Source organism: Bombina bombina, chromosome 1 (genome assembly GCF_027579735.1).
Source record: "Bombina bombina isolate aBomBom1 chromosome 1, aBomBom1.pri, whole genome shotgun sequence".
Lineage (NCBI taxonomy): Eukaryota > Metazoa > Chordata > Amphibia > Anura > Bombinatoridae > Bombina > Bombina bombina.
In genome coordinates this window covers 1,059,395,450-1,059,420,313 of record NC_069499.1, presented here as the reverse complement: position 1 = coordinate 1,059,420,313, position 24,864 = coordinate 1,059,395,450, and the positions used below count along the sequence as shown (strand labels likewise).

The following is a 24,864-nucleotide window of genomic DNA, read 5'->3' as shown; positions in this document are numbered from 1 at the left end:
TTGAGGCGTGTGTCTGGGATCTGCCTTTGGGCGATAGTGTGCTTTGATTCCTTTTGGCTCGGTTGCATTGCGTGTGGTTTTTAGCCATGCTTGGGACTGTCATTTGTTTCCTTGGGGCCATTTTTCTTCATGGTTTTTGCTCCCGGTTTTTGTATTAAGCGGGACCTTTTTCTTTATGGGATGTGTGTGGTTCAGTTCTGATCGGGCCGCCTCTTACCCTCCCGTTCTTGGCATTCAGTGTCTTCTTTGGCTTGGGTATAATTTTTCCACAAGTAATGAATGTGGCTGTGGACTCTTTCCCATTAGGAAGAAAAACATAAATTATGCTTACCTGATCATTTCATTTTCTTCCGTGGGAAAGAGTCCACAGCCCCCGGCCCGTTTTTTTATGCATTTTTCATGTAGAGTCTTTACCCTTTAACCTTGATGTTTCTTCCACTGTTCCTTGTTCCTTGGCAGAATGACTGAGGGATAGGGGAAGTGGGAGGAGTATTTGAGCCTTTGGCTGGTGTGTCTTTGCCTCCTCCTGGTGGCCAGGTTCTTATTTCCCACAAATAATGAATGCGGCTGTGGACTATTTCCCATGGAAGAAAATGAAATTATCAGGTAAGCATAATTTGTTTTTCTGTAGTCCTCCTCATATCATACTTTGGCTATGGAGGATTCTGATTCATTAGAGGGTTCTCCCTCTATTTCTAAGAGGAATGCCTGTTATTATTGTGAGGGAGCTCTGGAATATCTGCCTTCTCAATTATGTTCCATATGCCTTGATAGGAGGATTATATCAAATAAGGTTGACATGTTTGATACCACTGAGCCGCCCACCTCTGAGGAGTCCTCGTCCAGTGAGGTGCACACCCTACATGCATCTTTTTATACACATGCAGCTTTCCTTTGCACTGCTAATCCTCCATCTGGAGGGGGCCTTTTTTCAACAGACGTTACTGCGCAGTTTCATACGGCGGAGTCTGCGGCCGTTAGTGTTTTCCCTCACACTACTAAGCGCAAGTGAAAGGTTAAATCTTGCACTCCTGCCCAGGTGACATCATAAAATTTGTCGGATATATCGGATCAGTTATCAGAGGATTAGGTATAAACCTTCAGGGTTGGAGTCTAAATGGGTCTGCTGTATTTATTCTCTGTTAAAGTAAGATTTTCTGTTTAAGTATAATAGTTAGCTAACCAAGCTAATTTATAAATATTTTGCTTTGTAAGGGTTGCATTTTATAAAACAAAATAACTGTTTGTTGGTTTGTATCTATCCATTTTTTTTCTTGTGTGGGTAATTAGGGGTGGGACTTTTTTCAGCTGTTTGGGCCTTGCAAGCCTATAAATTTAGCACAGTAACTCTGTTGAGCTTGCTCTAAGTGGGTCTGCTGTATTTATTCTCTGTTCAAGTAAGATTTTCTGTTTAAGTATAATAGTTAGCTAACCAAGGTAGTTAGGCAAACAAGGGTTTGGGGTAACCAAGGGGAAATATAATTATATTATACGTTTAATTTAAATATTTTAGCAAGAATGTGTGAGAATCTTATTCAGTGTACAGCTTGCCATATGTTTGCATCACTGGAGCAGCCACTTCAGGGATTATATGTTTGTGGTAAATGTGAGCATATTGTCTCTTTAGAAACTCATATTGGAGTTCTGGAGGAACGAATTGCAACACTGCATGAAATTCAGACACTTGAAAGGAAAATGGATAGGACTGAGCTAATTGTTAATGGTTCTAGCAGTGGGAATGGGGACGATTCAGATGAGGAGACTCCAGGATGTAGCTGGGTCACAGTTAGAGGGCAAGGTAAAGGTAAGCGGAAGAGACAGGCCAGTTCTGAGCTGGTACACCCCAACAGATTTGCCAGATTAAGTGAAGATGTTGGGGATATCAGTTCAGGGGTGGCAGTGTCAGAGAGGGCTGTGTTGCCTAGTATAGTGAACAGTCCTTTAGTTGTGGAAGAGCAGCATACTATGGTGGACAGTCCTTCAGACATGGTAGAGGGGCATACTATAGTTAACAGTCCTTCAGTCATGGAAGAGGGGCATACAAGTCAGGGCCTGAGACAGATGTTGGTGGTAGGAGACTCTATTATTAGGAAGGTTGATAGGGTAATTTGTCAGCCAGACCCTTTAAATAGAACAGTTTGCTTTCTTCCAGGGGCTCGTGTTAGGCATATTGTGGAGCGTATTGATAGATTGTTAGAGGGATGTGGGTCTGATCCTGCAGTCATGGTACATATTGGTACTAATGAAGGAATCAGCGGGAGATTGAGAGTCCTAAAAAATTACTTCAGGGAGTTAGGTAGCAAGCTTAAAGCAAGGACCTGCAAAGTAATATTTTCTGAGATATTACCAGTGCAGTGTGCTAATTCAGTAAGGCAGAAGGAGCTAAGGTCTGTTAATTCATGGTTAAAAACATGGTGTAAAAATGAAGGGTTTGACTTTTTAGAGCACTGCGCTGACTTTTCACTTGGGTATAATTTGTACAGTAAGGATGGATTGCATCTAAATGACATGGGTGCAGGTGTGTTGGGGGAAAGGATGGTAGCAAGTTTAGAGAATCTTTTAAACTAGACAAAGGGGGGGGGAGGGTCAGTTAGAACACAATAGAATAGAGAGATCAGTCTGTTAATCTGTCGTTCCTTTGATATCTCAAGGAAGAGATGACTTAAGAAATGTCACATTAGAAAGTATGGAGGAAAGCACACCAAGTATCAGCAGAAAGCACATGAAAATTAAATGTATGACAACAAATGCAACAAGCATGACGGGTAAAATGGGGGAGCTGACGCTCTTAGTTGCAGAAGAGGACTATGATGTTATCAGTATAACTGAAACTTGGTGGGATGATTCACATGACTGGGCAGTTAACTTAGAGAGGTATACTTTATTTAGAAGTGACAGAAATAATCAAAGTGGTGGAGGAATCTGCATGTATATTAAACCTAACCTTAAACCTACAATAAGGGAAGATATTTCTGATACAGGCAACAATGTAGAGACCCTGTGGGTGGAAATAAAGAGTGGGGGGAAAAATCCTAAAAAAATATTACTAGGAACATGCTACAAGCCCCCCAACATTAGTGACCTGGATGAAACTCAACTACTAATACAAATGGGTAAGGCTGCTAATAACAGTGCTGTAATTATGGGAGATTTTAACTACCCTGATATAAACTGGGCCAATGAAACTAGTAATTCAGCTAAGGGGGATAGATTTATAAATGTTCTCAGGGATAACTTCTTGTCACAATTAATAGAGGAGCCAACTAGGAGTAACGCTATATTGGATTTAGTGCTATCAAATAATACAGATATAATATCAAACATAGAAGTCAAAGAACATTTGGGTGACAGTGATCATAACATGGTCACATTTGATATTTCCTTTCATAAGCAGTGTCTTAAAGGTTTAACCAAGACTTTTTTAATTTTAAGAAAGCAAAATTCAACTATTTAAGGAAATCATTAAATAACATAAATTGGGACAAAGTATTCTCTAATAAAAATACAGAGGATAAATGGATAACATTTAAAACTTTGTTAAATAAATATACATATCAACAAATACCATATGGTTATAAAAATAAAAAATCCAAGCCAATGTGGCTGAATATAAATGTGTTCAGAGAAATTAGGAAAAAACGTAGGGCATTTAAATTATTCAAAGAAAATAGTACAGACTCAAAATTCCATATTTATAAGGAATGTAACAAAGCATGCAAAAAAGCAATCAAATTAGCCAAAATTGAAAATGAAAAATTAATTGCAAAGGATTCTAAATCTAACCCTAAAAGATTATTTAAGTACATAAATAGCAAAAAATCTAAGAAATACAATATAGGTACATTAAAATGCGGGGAGGGTAGCATGATTAACAGTGACAGGGAGAAGGCTGAGATACTAAACCAGTTTTTTTCTTCAGTATACACAAGAGAGGAACCATTGGATGATACTTTGGAACAAAATAGAATATGCCAGCCCATACCATTAATCGGGTTATGTATAGAGGATATCAGGAACAAATTGGATAATATTAAGGTAAATAAAACTCCAGGCCCAGATGGAATACACCCAAGGGTGTTGAGGGAACTTAGCACTGTTATAGACAAACCTCTACTCTTAATTTTTCAAGACTCATTATCCTCAGGCATGGTACCCAAGGATTTGGCGTAAAGCTGATGTGGTGCCACTCTTCAAAAAGGGAAGTAGGGATGATCCAGGAAGCTATAGACCAGTTAGTCTGACATCAATAGTGGGGAAGATATTTGAAGGGATTATAAGGGATTATATTGATGAGCATATTCGTGTAAACAAGATTATGAGTTCTAATCAGCATGGTTTTATGAGAAATAGATCATGTCAAACTAATCTAATTAGATTCTATGAGGAAGTAAGTAAAAATATAGATAAAGGGGAATCAGTTGATGTGATATACTTAGATTTTGCAAAGGCGTTTGATTCAGTGCCACATGAGAGATTAATGCACAAAATTAAGGGACTGGGAATAGCTGAAAATGTTAGTTTGTGGATAAATAACTGGATTAAAGATAGGTAGCAAAGAGTAGTAGTAAATGGATCATACTCAGATTGGACAAAGGTAATCAGTGGAGTACCCCAGGGATCAGTGCTGGGCCCTATTCTTTTTAATATTTTTATAAATGACTTGGAGCTAGGATTAAATAGCGACATCTCTATTTTTGCAGATGATACTAAGTTAAGTAAGCTCATTAGGTCAGAGCAGGATGAACTTTCGTTACAAAGGGACCTGCAAAAATTAGAAGTATGGGCAGGTAAATGGAAAATGAGATTTAATACAGGAAAATGCAAGGTTCTACATTTTGGAAGTAAAAATAAGCAGGCAACGTATTATTTAAATGGGACAAGACTTAGCCAAACACAGGAGGAAAGGGATTTGGGAGTAGTAATAGATAACAAGCTAAAGATGGGTGCGCAATGCAGGGCAGCAGCTTCAAAGGCTAATAAGATACTAACATGTATTAAAAGAGGCATTGACTCAAGGGAGGAAAGCATAATTCTCTCACTATATAAAGCCCTGGTAAGACCTCACCTTGAGTATGGAGTGCAGTTCTGGGGACCGATCGCAAAAAAAGATATTGCAGAACTAGAAAAAGTTCAGAGAAGGGCCACAAAGCTAATAATGGGATTGGAGAATTTAACCTATGAGGAAAGGCTAGCCAAACTGGGTCTGTTTTCTTTAGAAAAAAGGCGCTTAAGAGATCACATGATTACTTTATATAAATATATTCAAGGCCCATATACAGAGATAGCAGAAGCGCTGTTTATTCCAAGAAAATTGTTTGTGACCAGAGGTCACAATTTAAGGTTGGAGGAAAGGAGATTTAATCTCCTGCAACGGAAACGTTTTTTCACTGTAAGAGCAATAAAATTTTGGAACTCATTACCAAAGGAGGTAGTGAATGCCAATACCCTAGATACATTTAAAAATTATTTGGATACATTTCTGTCTTTAAACAAAATTCATGGATATGATTGGTAGTATTAAATGGGTCACCTTTTAGTGGGATTATTTAAGCTTAACTGGAGCTTTTTGTTTATATTTTAGATTTGTATAGGTTGATCTCGATGGACTTCGGTCTTTTTTCAACCTCATCTACTATGTTATGAGTCTGCTGCCTATCATCCTCCGCCTGTGGAGGATCCAGTTTTTTTTATTTAGGACAGATCGTTTAAGCTTTCTACTAAAGGAGATTTTGACTACATTAGAGGTTCCAAAGGCCGAGCTGCCTGACGAACCTCTGGGTCCTAAATTTGATGGCAATCATTATTAAAGACGAGTGGGACAGTATAGATTCCCCTTCCCGTCTGCTCTCTGAGGGTGGGTTTTCTTTTTCCCATCCCTACTTGGTTGGTGCTATTTTATGCTTGCCACACGTAATACTAGCCTGTGTGAGGATAGTTAGTCGTTCATAGAGCCGCCGGATATAAGGATGGAAACTCTGTTATAGAGGATGTTTCACCCTATGGGATATTTGCTTTTACTGGCGGCGCTTGTTGCTGGAGCGGCTACTTTTTGGTGCATCTCCTTTGCGAATATGATCAAGGTGGAGGGTTCCCTCAACATTTTTCAGAAAAGAATTACGGCCTTCTGGGTTACTAATTCTTTTATCTGTGCTGTTATTATGCAGATTAATTTGCCTATGGCTAAGACTTCAAGTTTTCTGTTCAGGCCAGTAAGGCACTCTGACAGATATGACTTCTAAGTCTAGTCTCTTTCTCTCACCTTTAAGGGAAAGAGTTTGATTGACTATCTCCACGGTTTCAGGGGCCAAGGGTGCCTCCATACTGTAAAAATAAGGAGAACAAATCTAAGGAATTTTCGTTTCTTTAGTTCTGCTAAAAACCCAGCGTCAGAGGCCTCCGATAAGCCAGAGCAAACCAAGAGATCTTGGAAGCCAGCTCAGTCCTGAAAAAGATCCAAGCAGAGCCAGAAACCTGCTGAGACGAAGTCCGCATGAAGGGGCAGCCCCCGGTCCTATTTTGGATCGTGTAGGGGGCAGACTGTCACTCGTTCAGGGACTTGCAGGATCCTTGGGTCCTGGAGGTTATAGCTCAGGGTTACAAGATAGGTTTCAAATCTCTTCCACCCAGGGGCAGATTCATCCTCTCAACCTGTCTCAAGACTAGGGAAGAGGGAAGCCTTTCTGGAGTGCGTGAGGGATCTGTCCTACTTTGGAGTCATTGTCCCAGTGCCTTTCGCAGAGAGACGTTTGGGATACTATTGTAACATTTTCTCCAACATAGGTGTGTCCGGTCCACGGCGTCATCCTTACTTGTGGGATATTCTCTTCCCCAACAGGAAATGGCAAAGAGCCCAGCAAAGCTGGTCACATGATCCCTCCTAGGCTCCGCCTACCCCAGTCATTCTCTTTGCCGTTGTACAGGCAACATCTCCACGGAGATGGCTTAGAGTTTTTTAGTGTTTAACTGTAGTTTTTATTATTCAATCAAGAGTTTGTTATTTTGAAATAGTGCTGGTATGTACTATTTACTCAGAAACAGAAAAGAGATGAAGATTTCTGTTTGTATGAGGAAAATGATTTTAGCAACCGTCACTAAAATCCATGGCTGTTCCACACAGGACTGTTGAGAGCAATTAACTTCAGTTGGGGGAACAGTGAGCAGTCTCTTGCTGCTTGAGGTATGACACATTCTAACAAGACGATGTAATGCTGGAAGCTGTCATTTTCCCTATGGGATCCGGTAAGCCATGTTTATTACGATCGTAAATAAGGGCTTCAAAAAGGGCTTATTAAGACTGTAGACTTTTTCTGGGCTAAATCGATTGATTATTAACACATATTTAGCCTTGAGGAATCATTTTATCTGGGTATTTTGATATAATAATATCGGCAGGCACTGTTTTAGACACCTTATTCTTTAGGGGCTTTCCCAAAGCATAGGCAGAGCCTCATTTTCGCGCCGGTGTTGCGCACTTGTTTTTGAGAGGCATGGCATGCAGTCGCATGTGAGAGGAGCTCTGATACTTAGAAAAGACTTTCTGAAGGCGTCATTTGGTATCGTATTCCCCTTGGGGCTTGGTTGGGTCTCAGCAAAGCAGATACCAGGGACTGTAAAGGGGTTAAAGTTCAAAACGGCTCCGGTTCCGTTATTTTAAGGGTTAAAGCTTCCAAATTTGGTGTGCAATACTTTTAAGGCTTTAAGACACTGTGGTGAAAGTTTGGTGAATTTTGAACAATTCCTTCATGTTTTTTCGCAATTGCAGTAATAAAGTGTGTTCAGTTTAAAATTTAAAGTGACAGTAACGGTTTTATTTTAAAACGTTTTTTGTACTTTGTTATCAAGTTTATGCCTGTTTAACATGTCTGAACTACCAGATAGACTGTGTTCTGAATGTGGGGAAGCCAGAATTCCTATTCATTTAAATAAATGTGATTTATGTGACAATGACAATGATGCCCAAGATGATTCCTCAAGTGAGGGGAGTAAGCATGGTACTGCATCATTCCCTCCTTCGTCTACACGAGTCTTGCCCACTCAGGAGGCCCCTAGTACATCTAGCGCGCCAATACTCCTTACTATGCAACAATTAACGGCTGTAATGGATAATTCTGTCAAAAACATTTTAGCCAAAATGAACACTTATCAGCGTAAGCGCGACTGCTCTGTTTTAGATACTGAAGAGCATGACGACGCTGATAATAATATTTCTGAAGGGCCCCTAACCCAGTCTGATGGGGCCAGGGAGGTTTTGTCTGAGGGAGAAATTACTGATTCAGGGAACATTTCTCAACAAGCTGAACCTGATGTGATTGCATTTAAATTTAAGTTGGAACATCTCCGCATTCTGCTTAAGGAGGTATTATCCACTCTGGATGATTGTGACAAGTTGGTCATCCCGGAGAAACTATGTAAAATGGACAAGTTCCTAGAGGTGCCGGGGCTCCCAGAAGCTTTTCCTATACCCAAGCGGGTGGCGGACTATACAGACTTGTCTCCGAAGATACAAGTAAATCAGAGGACCAGAGACTCACTCCGTTGGTGGCTGTCCCTGGACAACCTGTCACAAGGGATGACATTCCGCAGACCAGAGTGGGTCATTGTCACGACCGACGCCAGTCTGATGGGCTGGGGCGCGGTCTGGGGATCCCTGAAAGCTCAGGGTCTTTGGTCTCGGGAAGAATCTCTTCTACCGATAAATATTCTGGAACTGAGAGCGATATTCAATGCTCTCAAGGCTTGGCCTCAGCTAGCGAGGGCCAAGTTCATACGGTTTCAATCAGACAACATGACAACTGTTGCGTACATCAACCATCAGGGGGGAACAAGGAGTTCCCTGGCGATGGAAGAAGTGACCAAAATCATTCTATGGGCGGAGTTTCACTCCTGCCACCTGTCTGCTATCCACATCCCAGGAGTGGAAAATTGGGAAGCGGATTTTCTGAGTCGTCAGACATTGCATCCGGGGGAGTGGGAACTCCATCCGGAAATCTTTGCCCAAGTCACTCAGCTGTGGGGCATTCCAGACATGGATCTGATGGCCTCTCGTCAGAACTTCAAAGTTCCTTGCTACGGGTCCAGATCCAGGGATCCCAAGGCGGCTCTAGTGGATGCACTAGTAGCACCTTGGACCTTCAAACTAGCTTATGTGTTCCCGCCGTTTCCTCTCATCCCCAGGCTGGTAGCCAGGATCAATCAGGAGAGGGCGTCGGTGATCTTGATAGCTCCTGCGTGGCCACGCAGGACTTGGTATGCAGATCTGGTGAATATGTCATCGGCTCCACCTTGGAAGCTACCTTTGAGACGAGACCTTCTTGTTCAGGGTCCGTTCGAACATCCGAATCTGGTTTCACTCCAGCTGACTGCTTGGAGATTGAACGCTTGATCTTATCGAAGCGAGGGTTCTCAGATCCTGTTATCGATACTCTTGTTCAGGCCAGAAAGCCTGTAACTAGAAAGATTTACCACAAAATTTGGAAAAAATATATCTGTTGGTGTGAATCTAAAGGATTCCCTTGGGACAAGGTTAAGATTCCTAGGATTCTATCCTTCCTTCAAGAAGGATTGGAAAAAGGTTTATCTGCAAGTTCCCTGAAGGGACAGATTTCTGCCTTGTCTGTGTTACTTCACAAAAAGCTGGCCGCTGTGCCAGATGTTCAAGCTTTTGTTCAGGCTCTGGTTAGAATTAAGCCTGTTTACAAACCTTTGACTCCTCCTTGGAGTCTCAATTTAGTTCTTTCAGTTCTTCAGGGGGTTCCGTTTGAACCCTTGCATTCCGTTGATATTAAGTTATTATCTTGGAAAGTTTTGTTTTTAGTTGCAATTTCTTCTGCTAGAAGAGTTTCAGAATTATCTGCTCTGCAGTGTTCTCCTCCTTATCTGGTGTTCCATGCAGATAAGGTGGTTTTACGTACTAAACCTGGTTTTCTTCCAAAAGTTGTTTCTAACAAAAACATTAACCAGGAGATTATCGTACCTTCTCTGTGTCCGAAACCAGTTTCGAAGAAGGAACGTTTGTTGCACAATTTGGATGTTGTTCGCGCTCTAAAATTCTATTTAGATGCTACAAAGGATTTTAGACAAACATCTTCCTTGTTTGTTGTTTATTCCGGTAAAAGGAGAGGTCAAAAAGCAACTTCTACCTCTCTCTCTTTTTGGATTAAAAGCATCATCAGATTGGCTTACGAGACTGCCGGACGGCAGCCTCCCGAAAGAATCACAGCTCATTCCACTAGGGCTGTGGCTTCCACATGGGCCTTCAAGAACGAGGCTTCTGTTGATCAGATATGTAGGGCAGCGACTTGGTCTTCACTGCACACTTTTACCAAATTTTACAAGTTTGATACTTTTGCTTCTTCTGAGGCTATTTTTGGGAGAAAGGTTTTGCAAGCCGTGGTGCCTTCCATTTAGGTGACCTGATTTGCTCCCTCCCTTCATCCGTGTCCTAAAGCTTTGGTATTGGTTCCCACAAGTAAGGATGACGCCGTGGACCGGACACACCTATGTTGGAGAAAACAGAATTTTTGTTTACCTGATAAATTGCTTTCTCCAACGGTGTGCCCGGTCCACGGCCCGCCCTGGTTTTTTTAATCAGGTCTGATATTTTATTTTCTTTAACTACAGTCACCACGGTACCATATGGTTTCTCCTATGCAAATATTCCTCCTTAACGTCGGTCGAATGACTGGGGTAGGCGGAGCCTAGGAGGGATCATGTGACCAGCTTTGCTGGGCTCTTTGCCATTTCCTGTTGGGGAAGAGAATATCCCACAAGTAAGGATGACGCCGTGGACCGGACACACCGTTGGAGAAAGCAATTTATCAGGTAAACATAAATTCTGTTTTCGTGGTCTCAAAGAAGGAGGGATCTTTCCATCCAGTTCTGGACCTAAAGTGCTTAAACAAATTTCTAAATGTCCCATCGTCAAGATGGAGACAATAAGGTCCATTCTTCCCTTAATTCAGGAAGGGCTGTTTATGACCACTATAGTTCTGAAGGAGGCATTCCTTCACCTCCCAATCCACAGGGAACACTTCCAGTTCCTCAGGTTTGCGTTTCTGGACCAGCACTTCCAGTTCATTGCACTTCCGTTTGGTCCAGCTTACTGCTCCAAGAATTTTTGACGAAGGTTCTAAGGGCTCTTCTAGCAGTTGCTCACTACTTGGACGATATTCTGGTGCAAGCACCATCATTTCATCTGGCGAAAGACCATTCAGAATCTCTCCTCTGTCTTTTACGATCCCACAGAGGGAAGATAAATAGAGAAAGGAGTGCTCTTATTCCAAGCCCCAGGGTGGAATACCTGGGCACAATAATAGATTCCATAGTCATGGGAATATTTATAACAGACCAGAGAAGTTGCAAGCAAGCTTCTACATGTCTTACCCTCCAGATCTCCTTAAGGCCATCTGTGGCTCAGTGTACGGAGGTGATTGGTCTCATGGTGTCCAGCATGGACAGGGTTCTCCTTGCCAGGTTCCTCCTCAGGCTGTTGCGACTGTGCATGCTGCGGCAGTGGAACGGTGATCATTTGGACCTGTCTCAACAGATTTCTCTGTCAACAGGTCGAGAGAATCGCTCTCTTGGTGGCTCTGTCCGGATCTTCTGTCCCTCCTTTTTAAGACCATCCTGGGTGACTGACTACAGACGCAAGTCTGTCAGGATGGGGAGCTGTTTGGGGTGCCAAGAAGGTGCAGGGCCTGTGGACGCAGGAGGAGAGCTCCCTTCCGTTCAACATTTTAGATTTTCGGGCAATATTCAATGCTCTGAAGGCTTGGCCTCTACTGGATTTGTCCCAATTTTTCTGATTCCAATCAGACAATATAACCTCGGTGGCTTACATCAACCATCAGGGGGGAACGAGAAGCTCCCTAGCAATGAGAGAAGTGTCTCAGATTCTGAAGTGGGCGGAGACCCACAACTGTTCGCTGTCAGCGATCCACATTCCGACAGGTGGGGAACATCGGAGATAGATCTCATGGTGTCCCGTCTCAATACCAAGCTACCCAGATATGGGTCGAGGTCCAGGGATCCTCAGGTGGATCTAATAGATGTATTAGCGGTGCCTTGGAGGTTCAATCCAATTTCTCTTTTCCTGCCATTACCACTCTTTTCTTGAGTAGTGGCTCGAATCATACAGGAGCAGGCATTAGTGATACTGATTGCTCCATCGTGGCCGCAAAGGATAATGATTTTTGGTCTGGCTCCTAGACATATTTGTCAAGCACTGTGTATATGTATTTATGTGTGTGTGTGTGTGTATATGTTTGTATGTATGTATGCTTGCTTAGATTTTATTAGCATAAAAAATTGCTATACCGGTTTTGGCAAAATGTCAAAGTAGTTCTTCAACAAGTCTTGAGAAAGGTCAGTGTATGACCGAAACGCGACGACTGGTGAGCAATAATCCAATTTTTATATTTATCTGAAAACAATCTGCACTATTATCTACTTTTTTCGGCAGAAGGATTAAACACCCGGGTTACGCTGGAGCTGTTACCTGCCTATTAACGCTGAAGCCCAATCCCCGCTACAAGAAATAACACTGCACATAGACTCTTTTGAACCATCATAAGAGGAATTAATCCTACAATCTGTCAGGAGCACCCAAACAAACTTTGTACCGATTGATTTATTTGTTTTATATTTCTCTGTCCATCCGCTGCTATTTGGACTATTCATGCTGGTTACTAGTGGAATTTGATAATTCGGCATCCATTATTTCTTTTGTGGTTTTTTGCATTTACTTAATACACACTTACTTATTTGGAAGTTATCACTGTTTATCCGTGAGAGATTTTTATCCACACATTTTTTATTGATTCTTTTGTGTAGGAACATTGTTCCCGAAAGTTATTTTGAGACATCTCATTTTTATTTTTGATTATATATTCGCACCAAACACATTTTTGATTTGGTTTTAATTCATCACTTTGAAAATATTTTGATTGAACACGCACCTTTTAAGGCACTGCACGTACACAGCCCAATATCTAATCCCATTCCGCAAGTGGAACACCGCCACTGAATCTCTAACGAGGTACAGTGTATCGGACCTCCTTTTCCGGCTTCTAGCACATAAGGATTCATAAGGATAAGGATTTATAATTCAATATTGGATATGGTTTAAGGATTATTTGTATTATTTGAATTTTTGTTATTGTGTATAATTTTAAACTGTTATTGCATGGATCCATGTAAGATGACTTGTTGTATGTTATAAATCATTTTTTGTATGTGTACCAGAAATTGTATGGTATTTGTATAAGGAATTGTACCACCAGCTGTTTTTAGAGGATTGTTTTAGAGATCGTTTTTAATAAACTTTTTACCTTCATTAAGCTGTAAAGTGCTTATGGTTTTATTCTGAACCCTGCCGTATAAGCTGGCGCTTTGATATATATTTTTCTGATTTTCCATATGCCTTGACCACTAGGGGTCATTTATCAGAGCAAAGGGTTTATTAGCAGTAGGCGCTAAGTCTACACTCCCATTTGTACTAATTCTTCAACGTGGTAGCATACGTCTTACAATACATGCTGTGTAATGAAAAATACAAAATGGAGAATTTTGTGTAAAGCTTTGTGACAAATTTTGATTGCATTGATATAACTTTTAATACCAAAATAGGATTTTTATGTTGAATATTGAAAAATTAAAAATTTTAGGCCGGCATTAAAAGTTGTAAGTCCTAGCATACTGTTAAACCTTTATGTCCCGTTAATTTTCTTCAGTTGGTACAGTTAAAGACCTTTCTCTAAAAATGTAAAAAACAAAACAAAAAAAGCATGGTATAGGTTGTTGTATGTTTAAGATGCACTTGGGTAATAAGGTGTTGCTATTTGAGATTAACTGTAAACCCTTTCTATTTCTGTATTTGAAATTGTTAGGTTCTGAAAAAACTTCAGATGCTGAAAGTGGTGAAAGCAAAACTCCTGAAATAGTAGGAAGGAGAAGCAGTATCAGCTCATTTGATTCTACAGTTTCCTCAGGAATCGGCAGTATTAGCACCCAGGCTTCCGTCCTTGATGATCCAGAGCAATTTGAAGTTATAAAACAGCAGAAGGAAATAATTGAGCATGGGATAGAATTGTAAGTTGTTGTAGTTTTTTTTGTTGTTTTGTTTTGTTTTTTAATAATATAAGAGTATGAGCCTGATCTAAAGCTCTCTGTTTTGGTGAGATTATCTGGGAATGGTAGGTCCCTCATTTACAGTATAGTACTTAAAAAAACAAAGGTTTTGTGTGATCTCTCTCCATGGTGGTAATTATGTTAAGTCCATGGAGGGACGAGGTACAAAAAACAAGACACTACAGTATACGCGTTTCGGCTGGATGCCGTATTCACTACTGCTTAAAAATTTCTACACATATGCTGATTTAAAAAGGGTGTGCTTTGCACCCATTGGTAAAAGATGAACACACCTTTCAGTGACGTAACTAGAAGTACCTGTGTTGTGAATACATATACTAAACAGTATACTAAACTCTACTATAAGGGTCTTAGACTTGGTTACAGAATTGACTATAAAGCTGAATAAGAATCTGTTTGAAACATTAGAGGAGAGGAATACTAGTGATAAAATACAATCTAAATATAATTATGCTCTATAAACAAACAATGCAAGAGTTGCCCAATATTATTAATATAATATAATGGTAAGGCAATTAGAGAATGCAATGACAAATCGATACATAGGTAAATTGGCTCAACCCAGGTATGGTGTTAGAATACAATATAAATGAAAAACCATGATGTAAATAAACGGAAAACAGAAACTATTCCCAAAAATTTATAAGATCGTATTCTGCATTCAAACCCAGGGGAACCTTAGTGGATAACTTAAATATCCATAGCATCTCACGTTTTTCCAATAATTTCTGCCTGTCTCCACCCCTTTTGGGGTAGGGTATGTAATCTATTGCCAACCATCTGAAAGAAGAAACATCTTTCTGATGCTCAGTGACAAAGTGTTTTATTATACTATCGGTGAGGTAGACTTACCCACATTAATAGTGGATAAGTGTTCCCTGATACGGGACCTGATATCCCGTGTTGTAAGTCCATTGTATTGGATATTACACAAAGTACAGGTTATCAATTAGATAACATGGTGTGAGGTACAATTGAGACAGTATTTGATGTCATATGATTGATGAGTGACTGTCGATGTAAATACATCAGAAATGATAATAAAGTCACAAGCTATACATCTGTTACTACCACATCTAAACATGCCTTTAGATGTCAACCAAGAACTGTGGCTCGAGGATTGCTCAAGACAGTGGGTGATAAATAATTACCTAGAGTTTTGTTCCAACAATAGGAACATCTGATGCCTTCTGAGACACAATTGATGAGCTTATCATCTGCCACAAGTAGTTTAAAATGTTTTTTAACAATGTCGCTAATGGACTGGTAATCAGAGCTGTAATCTGTTACAAAGATGACTTGACCTGGGTTACTTTGAGTATTGTTCTTTTTCTTATCCTCCAGTAATGTATTACGATCAATCCTCTGTACCTCTTGAATTGTCCTCTTCACCACTTTTTTAGGGTACCCCCTTCTATTTAAGCGGTTTAGTAGATCCTTCTGATGTTCCACAAATGTTTCATTAGTGGAGCAATTCCTTTTGGCCCTGATTAGTTGACCCTTGGCTATTGAGTATGTGACATTTTTGGGTGACAACTTCTAGAATGCAATACAGAATTGCCCGATATGGGCTTTCTGTAAATACGCTCAATCTTCCCTGCTTGAGTACCTTTTAGGGTAATGTCAAGGAAATTTATGGTTGTCTTATGTACCTCAAAAGTGAACTTGAGTTTAAGATTGTTCTCATTGATGTAAATAAGAAATTCAGCTATGCTATCAGACTCACCTTTTCAAATGAAAGCAAGTCATCTATAAAACGACCAAAATATGAGATGTTAGATCTGTAGGGGTTTTCATCTCCATAGATGTGGGACAGCTCCCACCAACCCATGTATAGGTTGGCATAAGAGGGGGCAAATTCAGCCCCCATCGCTGTCCCACACCTTTTGGAGATAAAAAAAAAAAACTCAAATTCAAAATAATTATGATATAGCAAACATCTTGTCACCTCAATCACATATTTCTGAAAATCAGGGCTCAGAGTAGAATAATTGGTCAGAATACATTGCAGTGCTTTGAGACCTAGCTCATGGGATATGGAGGAATATAGGGCAGTGACATCAACTGTCATCCAACTGTGAGTGGAATCCCATTGTAAAATATTCATGACTCTAAGTACATGCTTGGTATCTTGTAAGTAACTAGGAAGTGCCCGAAACAATGGACAGAGTATGGCATCAATCCATTCATATACGTGTTCAAAAAGGGATCCAATTCCACTCACAATTGGACCACCCTTGACCTCTATCAGGGACTTATGCACCTTCGGGAGGTGATGAAACACTGGGGTCACAGGGTGTTCTACATATAAGTAGTCCAGGGTTTTTCTGTCCAACAAAACCCTCTCTAACCCGTCATCCAGAAGGTGCATAAGCTCACCCTGATAACGTTTGGTGGGATTGAATGAAAGAACAGAGTATTGGGTGGAATCAGTGAGTTGACGTAGGGCTTCTGCCCTATAGACCTGTCTATCCAATACCACAACAGGGACCCCCTTATCAGCCGCCGGGATTACAATATTCTCATTTTGTTGTAAATCCTTAAGGGCTTGTCTCTCTAATTTAGAGAGATTGTCATGAGACCACTTTCTATCTTTGTTGAAAGCAAGGGTCTTGAAATCTTGTTCAACTTGTTGTAAAATTTCTCAATTAGGGGGCCTCTGCTGTGGATTGGATAGAAGGTAGAGGCCTTTTTAAAACCTACAAATCTGTCAATATGATTCTGTCTTAATTCTGTGGTTCCATCTCTGGCCATGTTATCTAATGATATAACATCACGTGTCTCTGAGAAAGAAAACTCTGTTTTGAGATTTATCCTAGCCATTTTTGTTCTAGTCTGAGTGGCAGGGTCAGATATAAGGTCTCTGTTCCAATCTAAAAAAAAATTTCTTTAAAGTAAATTGCTAACCAACCGGTTCACATCGAGCATGGTTTTAAATAAATCAAAACCCAGTAACAGGTACAAAACCAAGGCCTAAACCTAGTAATTTAATCTGAGAATCATTCAGTACAACATTAGACAAGTTTATTACACTGAGGGTTTGTATTTGTTGGTTGGTTTCATTCCCCTCAAGGGGTATCGGTTCTGTTGGGCTTGGGTGTTCCCTCCCCACTGGGGGTTCCTTGGGACCAAGGGAAAAACCTGATCAAAGTCACCACTGTTCTGTTCCTGTACTAAGGTATGTGATGCACCTGTACTATTGGGACCTGACCCATTAGAGGAAATGTCAATGGTGGTGACATTATATTTATTAATCTCTTAAGGTTTTACAGAAGGTGGTACAGTGGTATTATGTGCCATATTTGTCTGTACTAAGGTGTCCTGTGTAGTTTTCAAAATACCTGGTTTATCCTTATTGCCTGTATCTTTATCTGAATATATATATATATATATATATATATATATATATATATATATATATATATATATATATATATATATATGTGTGTGTGTGTAATTAAATATAATGTACAAAGTTATTAATGATTATTAAAGTTTCAAGAAAATTGCAATGTGAAATGTAATAAAAAGATGCTGCTCTGCTGTTGAATGACAGGAAGTCATGTTTATTTTTATTTATTTTCCAATTCATCTGTAGATTTAATAAAAAACCAAAAAGAGGTATACAGTATCTACAAGAGCAGGGCATGCTGGGATCTACTCCTCAGGATATTGCACAATTTTTACACCAAGAAGATCGTCTGGATTTTGTAAGTGCTTGTCTTTATGTTCACTAGCAACACTAGACCTAGATTTCTCAAAATTGAATATTTTCTGAAATTGTATGTAAATTACACCTATCCTTTGTAATCACTTCAAAAGGAAATACATTGTTTAATTTAAATATATTATTTTACCCTTTCGTTCATAGCTACATATTCATTTACTGTCTGGTGGCTTCTTGGAGCAGGTATAAAACATCAAAAAAGCTTGCTCTAGAAAGAGTCTAGTTACTCAATGTCCTCTGTTAGGGCTGACTGTGATCATTTTAGACTACCATCATCCATAACCACCAACATACATTTATTTTGAAATCATGACATAACTGGTGATAAAAGTGTTTATTATTTTGGATTGGAAGAATAGTGTAAGTTTTTATTTGATGTTAAAAACGGTTCTTGGAGGTTTGGAGTCCAATACATCCAAAAAAAGTTCCTGACTCAAGGATGCCAAATTTTACAGCCAGTCTTGTGCAGTGCCATACCCTAGATGACAGATCCTAGAAAAAAAACATTTGTCATTGTTGTTGCAACAATGTTCTCAATTTTCTTCCTGAAGGATTCTTGCTTTTATGTTCCTTTGGATCCAGTTACAGGGAGAGCACTGTGAGCAGATCTTATGGATCTTTTAGATGCAGATTTATATGCAGTTGTGTTTATTTTTTAAACAAAGACATTCTTGCTTTTGTCTTGAATTTAATAAAGTTGAACACATTTTTGAGGGTTCCTTGTTTCAAATTGCAAACTGTGCATTCTGCCATTCTTTCACTTGAGACAGGTCATTTTGACTACCAGAAATGTGAAAGTTTAAGTGGATGGCTAAAGATCATCCCAATACATTTCCCACCTAAAGACTGCAGGACTGTGTCCCTGCGAAGTCTACAAAACACATTTTTACAGTGGTTTCCCTATCTTCCTTCTCTATAATTAATTCAGTACTATTTAATACCCTGCAGGATCTGATTTATCCTACAACTTTAAATTTCACTTTCGTATGGGTTGATGCTTCTCCTTTCTTAAGGGTGTAGACTCGTAAAGCCTTGCACTATCTCAGATCCAAGCATTAAACCATTCAGAGACATATTTTCTTCTTAAAAGGGAAGGGCCCACAGCTGCATTCAATACTTTTTGGAAATACAGAATCTGGCCACCAGGAGGAGGCAAAGACACCCCAGTCAAAGGCTTAAATACCTCTCCCCACTTCCCTCAGAAGTTTGAGGTAGTCTCTTATGGAGGGTAGTACTCTTCGCATTGGGATTGGAGTTTTAGGTAATGCTGTCAGCCTCTCAGTGAGAGCATGGATGAAAGTTAGAGATGCAGGGGGGGTTTTCCTGAGAACCCATCCTGATTCATATTAACAGCTCCTTGGAAATCAGCATTTACGAGTTTCGCTGCCAACCTTTCATCACTCTAGTCCATGTCAGAAGCGAGTCTACTATCTGTCACACTTGAAGGGCCATGTTCCCTTTCCACAGCGTAGATTCTGGTAAGATCGTTTCATTTTATTTCGATATGTGAATGTAATGTTGACAAAAAACAAGGTAGGGTCCCAGTGGGACTCCTTTTATCTTAATAAGGAATCATGGGTTAATATCTCCTGAGGGGGGTTATTGAACAGGGGGGACTTTTAATCATGTTTGTTATATAGTTCTATCTGCAAATGTGTAGCTATACTTAGGCTCACGGCCTTTACGGAACATAACGACCTTCTTTTAATGACGCTATCTTTCAAGATTGCGTGCCTTTTCGCGACTGGCACAGTGCACCTCGTGACGGGTGCGGTTACGTTGTTTTTCCCTTCTGTATGCTGACTGTGTGTGACCAAGAGAATCTTGCTCGTGGGTTGTCTGGTTCACAGGAGGTGGTGAGTGCCCCAGCCATTGGGGGTGTTAAAGGGTGTCAGTTAATTTTTTGTAATCCCAAGATTATGGAGGATTCCAATACGGAGGATGTGTCTTGTGATGAATATGAAATGGCCCAGGTAATCAATGCCCATCAGTTATGTTCCAATTGCCGTTCTAGAGTACTATCTTCTCTCGAAGCCGGGAGCTTAGAGTGTGTTGAACCATCCGCCTCAGAGGTTTCCATGACCCGTGAAGCATGTGCCCCAGTCCATTTCCCGGCTATGCAAGCAGGTGTCCCTATGTCCCTTTACTCCTCCTCCGGAGGGTGGCTTGTTTCCTCCAGAGGTTACGGCATGGTTCCGCATGGCCATTTCTATGGCGCTAAATCATTTATATCTCCAAAGTGAAATATTTCTAAGATACTGTCCGTGTTCCGTTAACCAGGGCCCGTCGAGCGTGGGATCACCCGATTCAGTTCGGCCTTCTGGGGAAGCGTTGGCCCCTATCTCGGGGCCAGGGTCTTCAGTTGATCCGGCGAGGGATGATTTCGCCTTCCGTTATAGGCTGGCTTGCCTTCATGTTCTTTTAAAGGGACAGTATACACTCATTTTCATATAACTGCATGTAATAGACACTACTCTAAAGAATAAGATGCACAGATACTGATATAAAAATGCAGTATAAAACTGTTTAAAAACTTACTTAGAAGCTGCCAGTTTAGCTCTGTTGAAAAGGTAGCTGGAAAGCCCACTGCAAGTGGGAAATAAGACACTCCCCCCTCCCCCTTCTTTTGCATATGAAAAGACCCTTTACACAAACAGGAGCAAGCTGGAGAAGGTAGCTGACGGTATTCACATCAAACTTTGGGGCTTGGTTAGGAGTCTGAAAATCAGAGCAATGTTATTTAAAAATAAGCAAAACTATAGATTTCTCCAACATAGGTGTGTCCGGTCCACGGCGTCATCCTTACTTGTGGGATATTCTCTTCCCCAACAGGAAATGGCAAAGAGCCCAGCAAAGCTGGTCACATGATCCCTCCTAGGCTCCGCCTACCCCAGTCATTCTCTTTGCCGTTGTACAGGCAACATCTCCACGGAGATGGCTTAGAGTTTTTTAGTGTTTAACTGTAGTTTTTATTATTCAATCAAGAGTTTGTTATTTTAAAATAGTGCTGGTATGTACTATTTACTCTGAAACAGAAAAGGGATGAAGATTTCTGTTTGTATGAGGAAAATGATTTTAGCAACCGTTACTAAAATCCATGGCTGTTCCACACAGGACTGTTGAGAGGAATTAACTTCAGTTGGGGGAACAGTGAGCAGTCTTTTGCTGCTTGAGGTATGACACATTCTAACAAGACGATGTAATGCTGGAAGCTGTCATTTTCCCTATGGGATCCGGTAAGCCATTTTTATTCAGACAGTAAATAAGGGCTTCACAAGGGCTTATTAAGACTGTAGACATTTTCTGGGCTAAATCGATCATATTTACACATATTTAGCCTTGAGGAATCATTTAATCTGGGTATTTTTTGTAAAATAATATCGGCAGGCACTGTTTTAGACACCTTATTCTATAGGGGCTTTCCCTAATCATAGTCAGAGCCTCATTTTCGCGCCGGTATGGCGCACTTGTTTTTGAGAACAGCATGACATGCAGCTGCATGTGTGTGGAGCTCTGATACATAGAAAAGTCTTTCTGAAGGCATCATTTGGTATCGTATTCCCCTTTGGGCTTGGTTGGGTCTCAGCAAAGCAGATTCCAGGGACTGTAAAGGGGTTAAAGATAAAAACGGCTCCGGTTCCGTTATTTTAAGGGTTAAAGCTTCCAAATTTGGTGTGCAATACTTTTAAGGCTTTAAGACACTGTGGTGAAATTTTGGTGAATTTTGAACAATTCCTTCATACTTTTTCGCAATTGCAGTAATAAAGTGTGTTCAGTTTAAAATTTAAAGTGACAGTAACGGTTTTATTTTAAAACGTTTTTTGTGCTTTGTTATCAAGTTTATGCCTGTTTAACATGTCTGAACTACCAGATAGATTGTGTTCTGACTGTGGGGAAGCCAAGGTTCCTTCTCATTTAAATCGATCAGGAATGGGGACTATACAGACTTGTCTCCGAAGATACAAGTAAATTAGAGGACCAGAGACTCACTCCGTTGGTGGCTGTCCATGGACAACCTGTCACAAGGGGTGATCTACCGCAGACCAGAGTGGGTCATTGTCACGACCGACGCCAGTCTGATGGGCTGGGGCGCGGTCTGGGGATCCCTGAAAGCTCAGGGTCTTTGGTCTCGGGAAGAATCTCTTCTACCGATAAATATTCTGGAACTGAGAGCGATATTCAACGCTCTCAAGGCTTGGCCTCAGCTAGCGAGGGCCAAGTTCATACGGTTTCAATCAGACAACATGACGACTGTTGCGTACATCAACCATCAGGGGGGAACAAGGAGTTCCCTGGCGATGGAAGAAGTGGCCAAAATCATTCAATGGGCGGAGACTCGCTCCTGCCACCTGTCTGCAATCCACATCCCAGGAGTGGAAAATTGGGAAGCGGATTTTCTGAGTCGTCAGACATTGCATCCGGGGGAGTGGGAACTCCATCCGGAAATCTTTGCCCAAATCACTCAACTGTGGGGCATTCCAGACATGGATCTGATGGCCTCTCGTCAGAACTTCAAGGTTCCTTGCTACGGGTCCAGATCCAGGGATCCCAAGGCGACTCTAGTAGATGCACTAGTAGCACCTTGGACCTTCAAACTAGCTTATGTGTTCCCGCCGTTCCCTCTCATCCCCAGGCTGGTAGCCAGGATCAATCAGGAGAGGGCGTCGGTGATCTTGATAGCTCCTGCGTGGCCACGCAGGATTTGGTATGCAGATCTGGTGAATATGTCTTCGGCTCCACCATGGAAGCTACCTTTGAGACGAGACCTTCTTGTTCAAGGTCCGTTCGAACATCCGAATCTGGTCCCACTCCAGCTGACTGCTTGGAGATTGAACGCTTGATCTTTTCAAAGCGAGGGTTCTCAGATTCTGTTATTGATACTCTTGTTCAGGCCAGAAAGCCTGTAACTAGAAAAATTTACCACAAAATTTGGAAAAAATATATCTGTTGGTGTGAATCTAAAGGATTCCCTTGGGACAAGGTTAAGATTCCTAAGATTCTATCCTTCCTTCGAGAAGGATTGGAAAACGGATTATCTGCAAGTTCCTTGATGGGACAGATTTCTGCCTTGTCTGTGTTACTTCACAAAAAGCTGGCAGCTGTGCCAGATGTTCAAGCCTTTGTTCAGGCTCTGGTTAGAATCAAGCCTGTTTACAAACCTTTGACTCCTCCTTGGAGTCTCAATTTAGTTCTTTCAGTTCTTCAGGGGGTTCCGTTTGAACCCTTACATTCCGTTGATATTAAGTTATTATCTTGGAAAGTTGTGTTTTTGGTTGCAATTTCTTCTGCTAGAAGAGTTTCAGAATTATCTGCTCTGCAGTGTTCTCCTCCTTATCTGGTGTTCCATGCAGATAAGGTGGTTTTACGTACTAAACCTGGTTTTCTTCCAAAAGTTGTTTCTAACAAAAACATTAACCAGGAGATAGTCGTGCCTTCTCTGTGTCCGAAACCAGTTTCGAAGAAGGAACGTTTGTTGCACAATTTGGATGTTGTTCGCGCTCTAAAATTCTATTTAGATGCTACAAAGGATTTTAGACAAACATCTTCCTTGTTTGTTGTTTATTCTGGTAAAAGGAGAGGTAAAAAAGCAACTTCTACCTCTCTCTCTTTTTGGATTAAAAGCATCATCAGATTGGCTTACGAGACTGCCGGACGGCAGCCTCCTGAAAGGATCACAGCTCCTTCCACTAGGGCTGTGGCTTCCACATGGGCCTTCAAGAACGAGGCTTCTGTTGATCAGATATGTAGGGCAGCGACTTGGTCTTCACTGCACACTTTTACCAAATTTTACAAGTTTGATACTTTTGCTTCTTCTGAGGCTATTTTTGGGAGAAAGGTTTTGCAAGCCGTGGTGCCTTCCATTTAGGTGACCTGATTTGCTCCCTCCCTTCATCCGTGTCCTAAAGCTTTGGTATTGGTTCCCACAAGTAAGGATGATGCAGTGGACCGGACACACCTATGTTGGAGAAAACAGAATTTATGTTTACCTGATAAATTACTTTCTCCAACGGTGTGTCCGGTCCACGGCCCGCCCTGGTTTTTTAATCAGGTCTGATAATTTATTTTCTTTAACTACAGTCACCACGGTATCATATGGTTTCTCCTATGCAAATATTCCTCCTTAACGTCGGTCGAATGACTGGGGTAGGCGGAGCCTAGGAGGGATCATGTGACCAGCTTTGCTGGGCTCTTTGCCATTTCCTGTTGGGGAAGAGAATATCCCACAAGTAAGGATGACGCCGTGGACCGGACACACCGTTGGAGAAAGTAATTTATCAGGTAAACATAAATTCTGTTTTAAAAAAAAAAAAAAAAAAAAAAAACTTTATTGGCTATATAAATAGATCATCTACAAAACATTTATGCAAAGAAAAAATGAGTGTATAATGTCCCTTTAAGACATGTTTTGGCAATGTTAGAGGATCCCAGTCCTAGCGGGCAGAGGGATCTGAGGCTATAGAAACTGGAGGGCAAAATGGATATGACATTTGGGGATGAAGCCAATCTCCTTAATGCCGTTGTTTTCTTTTTCTTTATGTTTTTGGTTCCAGTTCTGAACTTGGGTGAATGGGGCTTTTAATCGGCTGGTCCCGTTGTCGTCTTCATTCTCCTTGGGCATTCACCCGATGGGTGTTGCCTTCATTTTATTTTTTGGATTAATTTGTTTTTTCATAAGCTCATGTCTGTTAGATATTCGATTTTATGAACGTTCTTCTCTGGAACCGATATTTGCTATTTAGGTCACGTGGGCACTTCCTCGGAAGTTGCACTCTTGTTGAATAATAGAAATATGTTTTTCTAATTCATTTATCGATCCTTCAAGATGAATTTTCTTGGACCTTGGGCAGTTCTAGAGTGTCCTTATACCAGGCAGGCACTGGGCGGATTCTTTTTTCCGCTGTTGCCAGGGTTCATGTCACCCTCGTGGTGCTGATTAATCTTGCTGGATTCTGAATGTCACTTGGCCTATTCTATTGACTCCGGGCTCT

General features: G+C 40.9%; 1 protein-coding gene across 1 annotated transcript in view; it reads left to right on the top strand.

Annotated features, from left to right (window-relative positions):
* Positions 1-24,864, top strand: part of ARFGEF2 (ADP ribosylation factor guanine nucleotide exchange factor 2) — a 471,542-nt gene that overhangs the window by 249,306 nt on the left and 197,372 nt on the right. Inside the window, exons 13-14 of the mRNA XM_053716931.1 lie at positions 13,887-14,088; positions 17,747-17,858. Of these exons, the coding sequence (XP_053572906.1) occupies positions 13,887-14,088; positions 17,747-17,858 (314 nt within the window). The remainder of the gene's footprint in view (positions 1-13,886; positions 14,089-17,746; positions 17,859-24,864) is intronic.